Source organism: Acanthochromis polyacanthus, chromosome 14, assembly GCF_021347895.1.
Source record: "Acanthochromis polyacanthus isolate Apoly-LR-REF ecotype Palm Island chromosome 14, KAUST_Apoly_ChrSc, whole genome shotgun sequence".
NCBI lineage: Eukaryota > Metazoa > Chordata > Actinopteri > Pomacentridae > Acanthochromis > Acanthochromis polyacanthus.
Window position 1 is genome coordinate 20,411,453 of NC_067126.1, and position 12,593 is coordinate 20,424,045.

The 12,593-nt window shown below is 38.6% G+C and overlaps 1 protein-coding gene across 2 annotated transcripts in view; it reads right to left on the minus strand.

The window, feature by feature from the left end:
- Positions 1 to 313: 313 nt before the first annotated feature.
- Positions 314 to 12,593, minus strand: part of pcbp3 (poly(rC) binding protein 3) — a 91,434-nt gene continuing 79,154 nt past the window's right edge. The window contains exons 14-17 of one of the 2 annotated variants that reach the window (XM_051958619.1): positions 12,395 to 12,470; positions 10,107 to 10,159; positions 9,379 to 9,548; positions 314 to 3,731 (exon numbers count right to left, since the gene is read on the minus strand). In XM_051958619.1, coding sequence (XP_051814579.1) covers positions 3,695 to 3,731; positions 9,379 to 9,548; positions 10,107 to 10,159; positions 12,395 to 12,470 — 336 coding nt within the window. In that variant the 3' untranslated portion in view covers positions 314 to 3,694. Of the gene's footprint in view, positions 8,420 to 9,378; positions 9,549 to 10,106; positions 10,160 to 12,394; positions 12,471 to 12,593 lie in introns of both variants that reach the window. The other variant, XM_022191842.2, reaches the window with a different exon arrangement.

The window sequence follows — 12,593 nt, forward strand, 5'->3', positions numbered from 1 at the left end:
TTTACTGGCATTAGACATATTTATGTTTTATTATGGACTTTAGTGTGTATTTTATTGTTTTATTGGTCTTATATTTATTTTTGTTTATTCTCTTTTGGATATAATGCACTGAGTCGCTCTTGCTTTAAGAAGTGTGCAATGTAAATTAAGTTATTATTCTAAAGTTTCTGTCAAAATTGAATTCTCCAAAACATTTAATGCGTAATTGGAGGGTAAATCATTATTTTTATTATTTTTAATCTAGCTTTTGTAATAATGTCATGTCTCCAAAACAATTCAGAAAATGACAAGGCTCCAAAAAATGAGGTCATGGTCAAGGGAAAAAACACAAACTTTATTATCTCCTTTTTACAAAACATTTCAGAATCACTCTCAGTAAATAATAAATCCAAGACAGACCTTCATGGTGCAAATGATCAAACGTAAACATGATCTGACACCTTTCCTCAAACAGCATAATATATCATCTGTCACCTCAGTGTTAACCTTTCAATTTTTGCTGCTACCTTTAATTTTTTGCTGCTCTAGCACAGAAACAATAAACACGGTTACGAATCAGTAAAATGACAAAAGCAACACAACAAGATGTGTTGGACTCGCACAGTACTGTACAGTGATGAGAACATAAGCGATGGAGTGAATATGAAAGACAGAAATATGGCAATAAAAAAGGCAACTGAGATGTTTGTAAGTTGGTCACACTGCGTCTTGGCTGGTCTGCCTGCACTCAACCAGCAGACTCTCTGAACCTACAAACCATTAGTGTTCACTTCACATAAGGTATTAAACTGCTTTAAAGATCAGGTTCCGGTGGATAGTTTTTGAATGACACATAATGCTGCATTCATGACATGCCAGCAGAATGGAAAAGCATGGAAAACACCCCATATACTGACTTAATGTCGTTCATGCATTATTCCAAGGTAGTGAGCCCCCGTGCACCTGATAAATAGCCTGAATTAGCTACTCTTTGTTGTGTTGAGCATTTAAAGCAGTTGGCTGCTAAGTAAAACCAGATACAGTGTATAATCCTCACATGGTTGGATGAATTGGTTGTATTAGTGCTAATAATGGAATTTATTTTGATGTAACTGCCAGCAGCTGTGCATTAGCAACCATTCTGCCAACAGTTTGTTGACGTGTCTATAGTTATTTTCACCAAGAGGGACATTTCACAGAACAGAAGTTCAAAATTTCTGACAGATGCGAACAGCGTTTCCCTCTCGGCACAGTTTGAACAATATGCTGTGAACGTGACATTAAAAATCTGTGGGCCCTCAAACAGCCAGTCCTCCGTTTGTTCATCTGGTTGCATCCAGATGAGTGTTAATGTATGGATTTACATTGGAAATGTATGTGTGCAGCAATTGTGCATGTACAATATCAAAAAGAAAGTTCATAAAATTTGTTATATGAACAAGATAGCACTAACTCATCATAACCTACACTACCATTCATAATTTTGGGGCCACCCAGGCAATTTCATGTTTTCCATGAAAATTCACACTTTTATTCATGTGCTAACATAATTGCACAAGGGTGTTCTAATCATCATTTAGTCTTTCAACACCATTAGCTAACACAACATACCAGACTGTATTTCTGATTTACTCAATGTTATCTTCATTGAAAAAAAAAAAAAAAATCCTAAGTGACCCCAAACTTGACTGGGCGTGTAAAAAATAATCAATTCTAACTAAATGACATGAGTCTAAGCTGTAATGACTCAAATCATTTTCCACAAACACAGTTATGCAGTTATGATTTGACTAAAGCATATTTAGGCTTTAGGAGAAAAATGTCTCATTGTTTTATGAAATCTGAACTCTAAAAGCAGTAACAACATCAGTCAGACAGAACAAAATATAAATAGTTAAGAGTGTTGGGTCCACCTGATTGCTGAGTGGTGAGGGAGTACACCAACAAATGACTCTCAGTAGGATAGACCTTTACTGCTCCCTGTCTTCATATCTCTCTTTTTTTTTTTTTGCAGATATTAAATATTTCACTGTAACAATAAAGATATAAAGTTTTCATCTTCCAGCCAACAATCTGAAATGAGGTGATCCGTTAATGTTTTTGCAGAAAATTGAAGAATGTCTTGGTTTCAGTTTACATTTCATATTCAAGAAAACACAAAATAATCTGATAATATAACACTGTATGTATCTAGTGCGATAAATTTTAATTACAATTTTAAATAACAGCTTCCAGTTTGAGAGTAACCCTCCCAGTCACTCTGATCACCTGTATTTTATTGTACACATCATTCGGCTTTGATGCACCTGATTAAAAACACACCAGCACAGGTGTTGTAATCTAGCACGACATGTAGATTTTTGCAGTTAAAACACATTTCAAATACATTCAGCTTTAGATCAAATAGAGCCACAAGCTAGGTGTCTGCTCACTTGTAAATTAGATGGGCAAACAGCTAGAACAGATACACAGTAGATACAGTAGATGGCACCTGCAGAGAGCCATACATGTATGTAAGAAAGACTAATAATTGATGTATGCGTCAATGCATACATTAAAAACACATTTCCAGTTTGTATATAAGCCAGTGTTTCTGCATGCTAACCAGAAACACATTTTGTGTAGTCTATCTCAAATGGCTTGTCTCCTTTCAAACTATAATAAGCTTCTGTGAGGGTGGAGCTGAAAGACAGACATGATGACCATGAAAGTCTTCTGTGCAGGCGCTGTTCGGCCCTTCTGACGCACAATAAACTCTTATATGAGCGACATGTGAGTGCAAACGCACACTAAACCTTTCCATGTGACCCGTGCCTCCTATACATAGTTGCTATGAGATGGCAGCATGAATAACATGATTACATGGTTGCGGAGTATAGGGGAATAAAATGGGGTGTGTTAATGGCATGCATTTGAATTTCACACTTCGCTGCAGCCATTTTATTTGTCACTTTTCCATCCCACCTTTATGTCAGGTCTCGCATGAAACTCAGAAAGACTGATCTGTGCATTAGTGCGGATGTTTATGGGCCTACACCGTGGGTCATTTCAAACTGGAGTCCATTTCGCCATTCAGTCTTTGCTTCCGCTTGTTTGATTTTTAATTGAATTTGAAATGCGCTAGGTTTTGTGCGTCATGCAGATCATTCTATAGTGTGCATACAACACTAAGACAAACAGGAAAATGTCTACAGGCACGCAGGAGAACACTTGTCTCATCACTCATGAAATCAGTGTGAAATCAGCTGGAAAAAACATTAGTGTTGAGTGATGCAGTGTCACAGCGAGTAGACTAAAAAAAATGGGTCACTGTATAAAGACGGAGGAGGGACAACCTTGGTTTATACTGTACCAATCTGTAGGTTTACTTTGCATTTACTGTCAGATGCCCGCAGTACAAACAGAAGAAACTTACAGTGACGTGTTAAAACATGAGGCGAAACAAAGGGTGCGGTGCGTGAGATGCCATGAAAGGTACTAGAGTGCCAAAAAAGTAAAGCGACCTTTCAGAAACAGAAACAGCAGGGCTTGAGATAGGCGTGAGGAATCAGTAGTAACGGTGCAGATACACAGGTTTACAGTGAAATACTCGAAATCATCAAAGTTTAAGTCACTAAAATAACAGGACGGTCAAATACAGAGAAAATCAATGAACTAGGTTGCAATGCCGTTTGCTCAAGGGTCATGTGATGCACTGAGGAAAGATGGGTAGAAATTAGAGTGTGCCCATTCCAGTGACTTCAGACGTCAGCCTAAAACAGTTGAGGGGGGAGATAGGGGAGGGAAGGGAGGGGGAAGGAGTGAGGGGTGGTAGACAGAAAATAAGACAACTGTGAAAGAAGAACTTTCGCTTGGAAGTGAAAGTTGTGCTGCGATGGCTGGCTTTGTGCTTGAATTTCCTGGCACATTTTGTTCACAGAGACTTGACAGCGGATTTTCATCGCACCCTTCGCACATAAAGCATTCCTACAGATATGGCAACATAACCATGCAGTGCTAACCCCCTCATGAAGCCATGCAGTGGACTGAAAAAAAAAAAATGATGGTGTCATGAAATATCCAACTGCTGTATTCCCTGACGGAGGCATCACATCACTCTTCTTTCTAACAGCATTGCTCAGTGGCAGTCATGTGTTCTGTCTTTTTTTTTTCTTTGCTTTTTTTAAATTTTCCATTTTTTATTAATTTTACTCTTTGCAGACAATGACACAATAGGACTTAATAGGCAAATTCATCTAATATAGTAATGACAAAAAGAAATACAATATTATTCTTGGAATGAGGCATGCTAAATAAATAGTAAAAGGAATCGTTTGACATTTTTTGGAAAATGCACTTATCCGCTCTTCTGAAGGAAGTAAGATACTACTGTCATGCCGGTCCATTAAATATGAAGCTGGAGCAAAAAGGCTATTAGCTCAGTTTAGCATGAATACTGAACAACAGGAGGAAACAGCTTACCTGGCTCTGTCAGGGGGCAACAATATCTGCCCAATTGCACTTTTAAACCTCACTCATAACGTGACAGAGTTTGTTTGCTCAGTCAGTGTAAGATTGAAGTCTGAGCAAGCAACAATGGTTTTGCAGGGGTTGTGTGCTCAACTTGCTCTGTTGCAGATATTTTGGTGTCTTGTAGAAAACATTTTATAAATGTTGCAAAAAATTCTAAAAGCAGAATGCGAATTAGTCTGTTTTTTCCATGAACTGTTTCTTGTGTTCTCAGTAGGTCATGGTGCATGCTCCATTACATTGCCGTTGAAAAGTTTGGGGTCACCCAGGCAATTTTATGTTTTCCACGAATACTCACACTTTTATTCATGTGCTAACATAATTGCACAAGAGTTTTCTAATCATGAGTTAGCTTTTCAACACCATTAGCAAACACAATGTAGCATTAGAACACAGGAGTGATGGTTGCTGGAAATGTTCCTCTGTATCCCTATGGAGATATCCCATTCAAATCCAGCTAGAATAGTCATTTATCACATTAACAATGTCTAGACTGTATTTTTGATTAATTTAATGTTATCTTCATTGAAAAAAAAATGCTTATCTTTCAAAAATATAGATATTTTAAGTGACCCCAAACTTTTGAATGGTAGTGTACATATGGCTATAATAAAACAAGAAGAAGCACCTGCCCCAGAGTTTATCACCCCATTAAATAGTCCAATCAGTACATATTATTCCTTCTACTCCACCTTTGGAGACTGGAGGTGATGGAGCCTTTGCATGTCAGTGGACTTTCACCCAGGGGACTTGATTTTGAGTCTCATCTCTGACCATTTTGTGTTTTGATTTTTGCTTTAGTAACTGTCTTTCACTCAGAGTTTGGTTAAGGTATCAAACCTACTTGATTAGGGTTAGGAAAGCATGATTTGAGGTAAAGCAAACCCTGTCAAGACATTTACATGTTACAAAGCTCCATTTTGTCAATTTCCAGGATGATGACTCCTCTTCAGAATGTACACACGTGGACAAAATTGTTGGTACCCCTCAGTTAAAGAAGGAAAAACCCACAATTCTCACTGAAATCACTTGAAACTCACAAAAGTAACAATAAATAAAAATTTATTGAAAATTAAATAATCAAAAACAGCCATTACTTTTGAATTGTTGATTAACATAATTATTTAAAAAAACAAACTAATGAAACAGGCCTGGACAAAAATGATGGTACCTCTATAAAAGATTGAAAACTATTTGACCAGAGTGACATGATTAACTCAGGTGTGTCATTTAATTGACATCACAGGTGTTTCCAAACTCATAATCAGTCAGTCTGCCTATTTAAAGGGAGACAAGTAGTCACCCTGCTGTTTGGTGAAAAGGTGTGTACCACACTGAACATGGACAACAGAAAGCGAAGGAGAGAATTGTCCCAGGACATCCGAAAAAAAATTATAGACAAACATCTTAAAGGTAAAGGCTATAAGACCATCTCTAAACAGCTTGAAGTTCCTGTGACAACAGTGGCTCATATTATTCAGAAGTTCAAGACCCACGGGACAGTAGCCAACCTCCCTGGACGTGGCCGCAACAGGAAAATTGATGACAAATTGAAGAGACGGATCGTTAGAATTGTATCCAAAGAGCCCAGAGCAACCTCCAAAGAAATTAAAGGTGAACTCCAAGGCCAAGGTACATCAGTGTCAGATCGCACCATTCGTCGTTGTTTGAGCCAAAGTGGACTTCATGGGAGACGACCAAGGAGGACACCACTGCTGAAAAAAACTCATAAAAAAGCCAGACTGGAATTTGCAAAAATGCATGTTGACAAGCCACAAAGCTTCTGGGAGAATGTCCTTTGGACAGATGAGACCAAACTGGAGCTTTTTGGTAAGGCACATCAACTCTATGCTCATAGACTCAAAAACCAAGCATACGAAGAAAAGAACACTGTCCCTACGGTGAAACATGGAGGAGGCTCAGTAATGTTTTGGGGCTGCTTTGCTGCATCTGGCACAGGGTGTCTTGAAAGTGTGCAAGGTACGATGAAATCTGAAGACTATCAAGGCATTCTGGAGAGAAATGTGCTGCCTAGTGTCAGAAAGCTTGGTCTCAGTCGCAGGTCATGGGTCTTCCAACAGGACAACCATCCAAAACACACAGCCAAAAACACCCAAGAATGGCTGAGAGAAAAGCGTTGGACTATTCTAAAGTGGCCTTCTATGAGCCCAGATCTGAATCCCATTGAACATATGTGGAAGGAGCTGAAACATGCCATTTGGAGAAGACACCCATCAAACCTGAGACAACTGGAGCTGTTTGCTCATGAGGAGTGGGCCAAAATACCTGTTGACAGCTGCAGAACGCTCATTGACAAATACAGAAATCGTTTAATTGCAGTGATTGCCTCAAAAGGTTGTGCAACAAAATATTAAGTTATGGGTACCATCATTTTTGTCCAGCCCTATTTCATTAGTTTGTTTTTTTAAATAATTATGTTAATCAACAATTCAAAAGTGATGGCTGATTTTGATTATTTAATTTTCAATAAATTTTTATTTATTGTTACTTTTGTGAGTTTCAAGTGATTTCAGTGAGAATTGTGGGTTTTTCCTTCTTTAACTGAGGGGTACCAACAATTTTGTCCACGTGTGTACATGCGTTTATTCACACAACTGCAAGAGGTCGCTGCAACAAGTCCTCAAATTCATACGGCCGCATCGGTCGTATGCACCGTGCACCGGAATATGACCCGTGAGAGCGTATTTACGTTAGCGCTCCTACAAGGAAAAGAAACGCATTACGGGATTTAATTCACGAAATGGCTTTTCCGTCGCAAAACGGCTTTTTCCTCACTTTCCCAACACGGGTTTAGGGTTATGGTTAAGGTTAGGGTTAGGGATAAGGACAGGGATAGTGTTAGATAAAACTTTGTTCATGGTGACGTTTTACCTGCGACTCCAGAGTGTCGATATTTACTGAACCGCTAGAGGTCGCATACGTCAAAACGTAACACTGGGTCGTAATACGGGCATGTACAGACGACCTATGTGGTCGTTTTTTGTTTGAGGACAGGCTGTTATTAGGGTCACTTTCTGTTTACTAGAAGGTGGAGGAGGTCCCTGTTCACCCATACATATGGCAATGATATGCACTGATAACAGGCCAGTTAATGAGCTGATAACATCTGAATTGGATGGTAGAAGAAGCTGGAAACAAACAAGTTGTTTGCCAACCTCTAAAAAACCTTGAAGAAGAAGAAGAAGAAGCAATAAACAAAACTTTGATCATCTGTGAGAGAAAAATGGATTAAAGTCTCCAGAATTTGTTTTTAATCAAGAAAGTTGTCAGCTGGTATTGACCATGTTTAATGCTGGTCGGATACAAAGACAACAAAAGAAGATGAAACATCACAACTTATTTAAAAAATGTGTTTCCATCTCTCATTATGTGCCTTAACTCTTTATCAGCATTAGGGGATTTCTTTCAAATCTTTTTCTAATGCACAAAAAAATACATTACAGAAACACAGCTGTTGTGAAGTTTCTAGGCAATCAGCACGCTAATTAGTAAGCATTAGAGGTGCTGTTGGGTGGATTTTGTTTCTTAATGAAAGAGCCTGACTGGCTGTTTCCAGCACTTATGCTAATCTAATCCGTTCCCATCATGTAGCTTCATATTTAAGGGACAGAAAGTCATACGATCTTCTAATCAGCCTCTCTGTAAAATGTCAAACTATTCTTTTGTCAATACATTGGCTACATCGATTTTGAACAAATCCCAGGTTTGTTACAGGTCTCCCACAGGCTAATGCTTAAGTGTTATGCACAACCAATTGAGTATAGTGAAAGTCCCACAGGATAACATGTAGAGGTTAATTGTGAAGCTGTGGTTTTGCTGTCAGCTTCTGAAAACAGAACCAGATTGGGGGTGACTTCAGGATGTTGTCATGGATGAGGGGTCATTCCACATGGCAGCCACGTCCCTGAACCTGCCATTGGAATTGTGGGAAAGCAGCAGCCATTAGTTTCTTTGCGGACTCTTCTCTGAAATCCCCTTCAGAAGTCAAAAACATAAAGTCCTGTTTGTTGAGCACATGGGTTCCCCTGCGCTAATGCTGATAACACTGGACTTTGAGGTGTAGGTAGCCTGTGGACATCAGTGACGCTCAGTTTTCTCAGAGCTGTGGATTTTACATTTATTTTCACTGTTGATAATGAATTAGCGGTTTCAGTGGATACAGGGAAAAAGAGGTAGTGGAGCATAGCAAGAAAAACTGGCATGTGCGTACCTTTCCATCCAGCCCTGGTTTATATTGCCTTGAGATTTAACAGATTCTGTCTAGGAGTCATTTGCTTTTCATTCAATTACACTGATGGCTTATGTGCAAAACACTGTCTTATGTGTGGTATATTAGGCATGCTTTAAATTGTGTTATTTTATAGATTCATTAAGAACAAATTGGCAAATTTTTCAAACTGAGGTGGGTATTGAATATTTGATGATTCATTTATTGATCATCCAATTTACTAATCTGCAGGTTTGGTTCAAAGACACAGCTTACTTGTCTCAGTAGTTGGCATTGCTCCCATGAGCCACTTACTTGCAAAGAGTGTTCTTGCAGAAACTTAATGCATTTTAATGTCTACACTTGGGTGGAAATAAGGAACAAAAGTGGAAAAGAACAACCAAGGAAAAAACTTCAATAGCCACATTATTCATAGGCTTATCAGTCTCTTGTCTAAACTTGACAGATATTGCGCATTTTCTGGCAACTCATCAAAGTATCAGTGTCATGAGTGTCAAAGTAGGAAGATATTTCTTCCCTCTTCAAATAGCACAATCACAGATAGCAGTGTTCTTGGATCTTCACTATGAGCGTGGCCATTCAGATGTTGCTTTTATCTTTTAGATTGTGCTGGAGCCCAGCAGTTAGAGTTAAAAGGTTACCTGGCATTGATGAGATACTGGGCCAGGCTGATGTTAGCAGGGGTCCCTGTGATGGTGATCTGGCGCTCCGACGAGCCCTCCATGGCATTCGCAATTTTGATCTGCGCCCCAGACATCTGTCGAATCTCATTTATTTTGGTTCCCTGGCGTCCAATAATGCACCCTATTAGCTGCAGAAAAACAACAGAAGTCTTTGAACCTAAAGCAAGGAAATCTCTGCACTGTCTTAAAGCATTTATATTTAACACCTAATACATTTAACGTAGAAAAGGAAACCTAATGGGTTATGAAATGATCTGAGTTTAATTTAAATGCAGGAAATTAAGTTTGAATAATGATGGCATGGTCAGTAAATCAGCTTATGAAGGGTATTCTGCTGTGTCAACAGTAAGAACTAAAGTTTGCAGGATCATTGTAGGTAAAGTCAATCATTTATTCATATAACAGTAGTAGGCTTGAAAAGCTGCACTTTATTATGTGCAAATGTTTCCCTTATCAGTTAATTAACGGTAAAGGTTTTCATCTTTCCTACTAAAAATTAATTAATTAATTAGATCAGTGTGGTCTCTGACAACAGTCTGAATCCGTTTCTTTATTACACTGTCATACAGCATAACATCTGTACCTTTGTCTCTCTCTCTCTCTCTCTCTGTCTCTCTCTTTATATATAGTTATATAAATAGATATATTGAAAGCATCCTTATTTCAACCTCTCCAGCATTACTCACATCATTAGGAATGGTGAGTTCATGGGTACTGGCTGGTGGACTGGCATCCAGACCTGAGTTGGGGAGCAACAGTATAAGAAACAATATTCGAATTTAGATATGGTCATTTTAGCAGAGTTGAAACCTTGTAAAGAAAGATTTTGTTATTTTGAAATAAACATGCTGATTCACTTGTGGGGCTTGACTTCGATGAGGATCTTCATCTGATGTAAGACCAGTAGACATTTAGACTAGGTTAGCACAAAGACTGGAAATGGTGCCACTACCCTGACTCTGCCTAGGAGGTAATACTTATGTGGTAGGTGTAATATAGTACACCTACCAGCAAGACAGCAGGGCTAAACTAAGCTAAGAGAAGCTAGCTATCTTGGTTCCATCCGCCAATTAATGAGCAGGCCAGTCTCACAAAAAAATGTGTAAACGCTACGAAGGTCCATGCACTACTGTTGAAAAGTTTGGGGTTACTTAGAAATGCCCGTATTTTTAAAAGAAAAGCAGTTATTTTTCAATGAAGACAACACTGAAATAATCAGAAATACAGTCTAGACATTGCTTATGTGGTGAATGACTATTCTAGCTGAGTTTTTAATGGAATATCTACATAGGGGTACGATAGGCCCATTTCCAGCAACCATCACTATTGTTTTCTCAGCTAATCATCTTTAAACGCTCTTTGATGATTCAAAAACCCTTGTGCAATTATGTTGGCACATTAATAAAAGCGTGAGTTTTTATGGAAAACATGAAATTGCCTGAGTGAGCCCAAACTTTTCAACGGTAGTGTATATTGCAGTCGTGCAGCAGGACTTGTCACCTGATCAACTTACAAATCTTTGTGTTTACTGTTTGCAGGGATGCATTACAACTTAGACCACAATCTTTTTTCTTTTCCTACACCTAACTAACCAATATCAGTGCCTAAAGGTTACAAAATAGTAATTTTGGAGTGACAGTTAAAAGAAAAGCAGCAACTAAATACAACTAAAAGCAGTGACTTGAAATGCCACAAAACAATGTCCCACACAGGACTCAGGCTTCATGGCCACAAATTTTATGCAGAAAATGTGAGGCCAGTGTTACACTTTTGCATCCATACTTTAAGATTTGTGCAACAGCGTGCATGCTCTGAATTCATTAATTTGTGCATTTTTGGAATGTCCTCTCAATGGAACAGAATGGAGCATAATAATAACAACTACAAGTCCCTGGACTGTATGTTATCTCAGTCCCTCACAGGTCACATGATGTGGATGCAGGACAATAGTACATAGTAAGTCAAAAAAACATATGCCTCCCACAGTTTGACTGTCTCTAATGTGAAGCTAATTTGTTTTTGTGGGATCAATGTAGCTATTACAAAATTTAATGTGAGATTGTTGTAATGAGGGTGGTACAATACTCTCAGCTAACTCACCACTTTACAGCTGTTGTTAGGCTAGTCAGGATAGCTGTTTCCGGCAGCATCCATTGTTTCTGCAAAGCTAAGCTAACTGTTGCTAATACTGTATCTACAGGCTGATCAGAATTTTCTTGTTTAAAGAAAGTGAGGCTGGAATTAATAGATTGAAAGCATATTTCCCAAAGTATGAAATTGTTCCTTTATGAATGGAAGCTTATTTCTCATTATCTTAAACTTAAATGTCCTATTTGTTCTTTTAAAATCATATGTATAAGATTTCGTAGGATGGAAGAAAAAACAGCAAAAAAAAATAAAAAAAATTAAAGGGGCCATTTATTTAGGAACCCTGTTGATTCAATGACTCATTCTATGTTTGACGGTAATTTCCACATCCTTTTGGATAAAAGTTTACTTATGAGACCTCCATTTTATTTGCTGCAAGTACATATGCAGGACACTATACAGGCAGGCTAATACATGTACCAAGGTCTGTGTGAAACAGCTCAGTTCAAATATGGAGATTCATTTGTTGATAATAATACTACAATGTGGCCAAGCTATTCCCCTGGACGTTTTCATCTTTATTGGAAAGTTAAACAGCCCAAAAAATTTGTTAGAGGAAGAATGTATCCTGTTTCCAAGCGATAATGCACGTTTGAATACATCGTTTCAAAGTTAGCCCAGTGTCATTTTTTCCCCCTTTCGCTGGCATAGTATCAGACAGAGCCAAGAGAAAAATATATACATGGAAAAAAATCAAAGGATAGAAACCACAGGGGCCAAGACATGCTGTGCCAAAAGAGAGATAAGGTGCAAGGTAGGGAAAGAGAAAAATGTTTCTCTGGATGCAAAGAGGAGGAAGTATCTATAGGGCCTTGTGGGTACGTACCAGGGAAAGCAGGGGTGGTCTGTCCGAGAGGGGTAAAGGGGGTTTGCTGCATAGCCAACTGGTGGAGCTTGGTCAACTGCTGAAGGGTTAGGAGGGAAAGTAGAACTAAGAGGTTACTGTTACACAGGACACACCAAGAAATGAAGCCAACCAAAACTAGAGTGAAGAAACGGTGAGGAGAAGGAGGCCATGACACAGG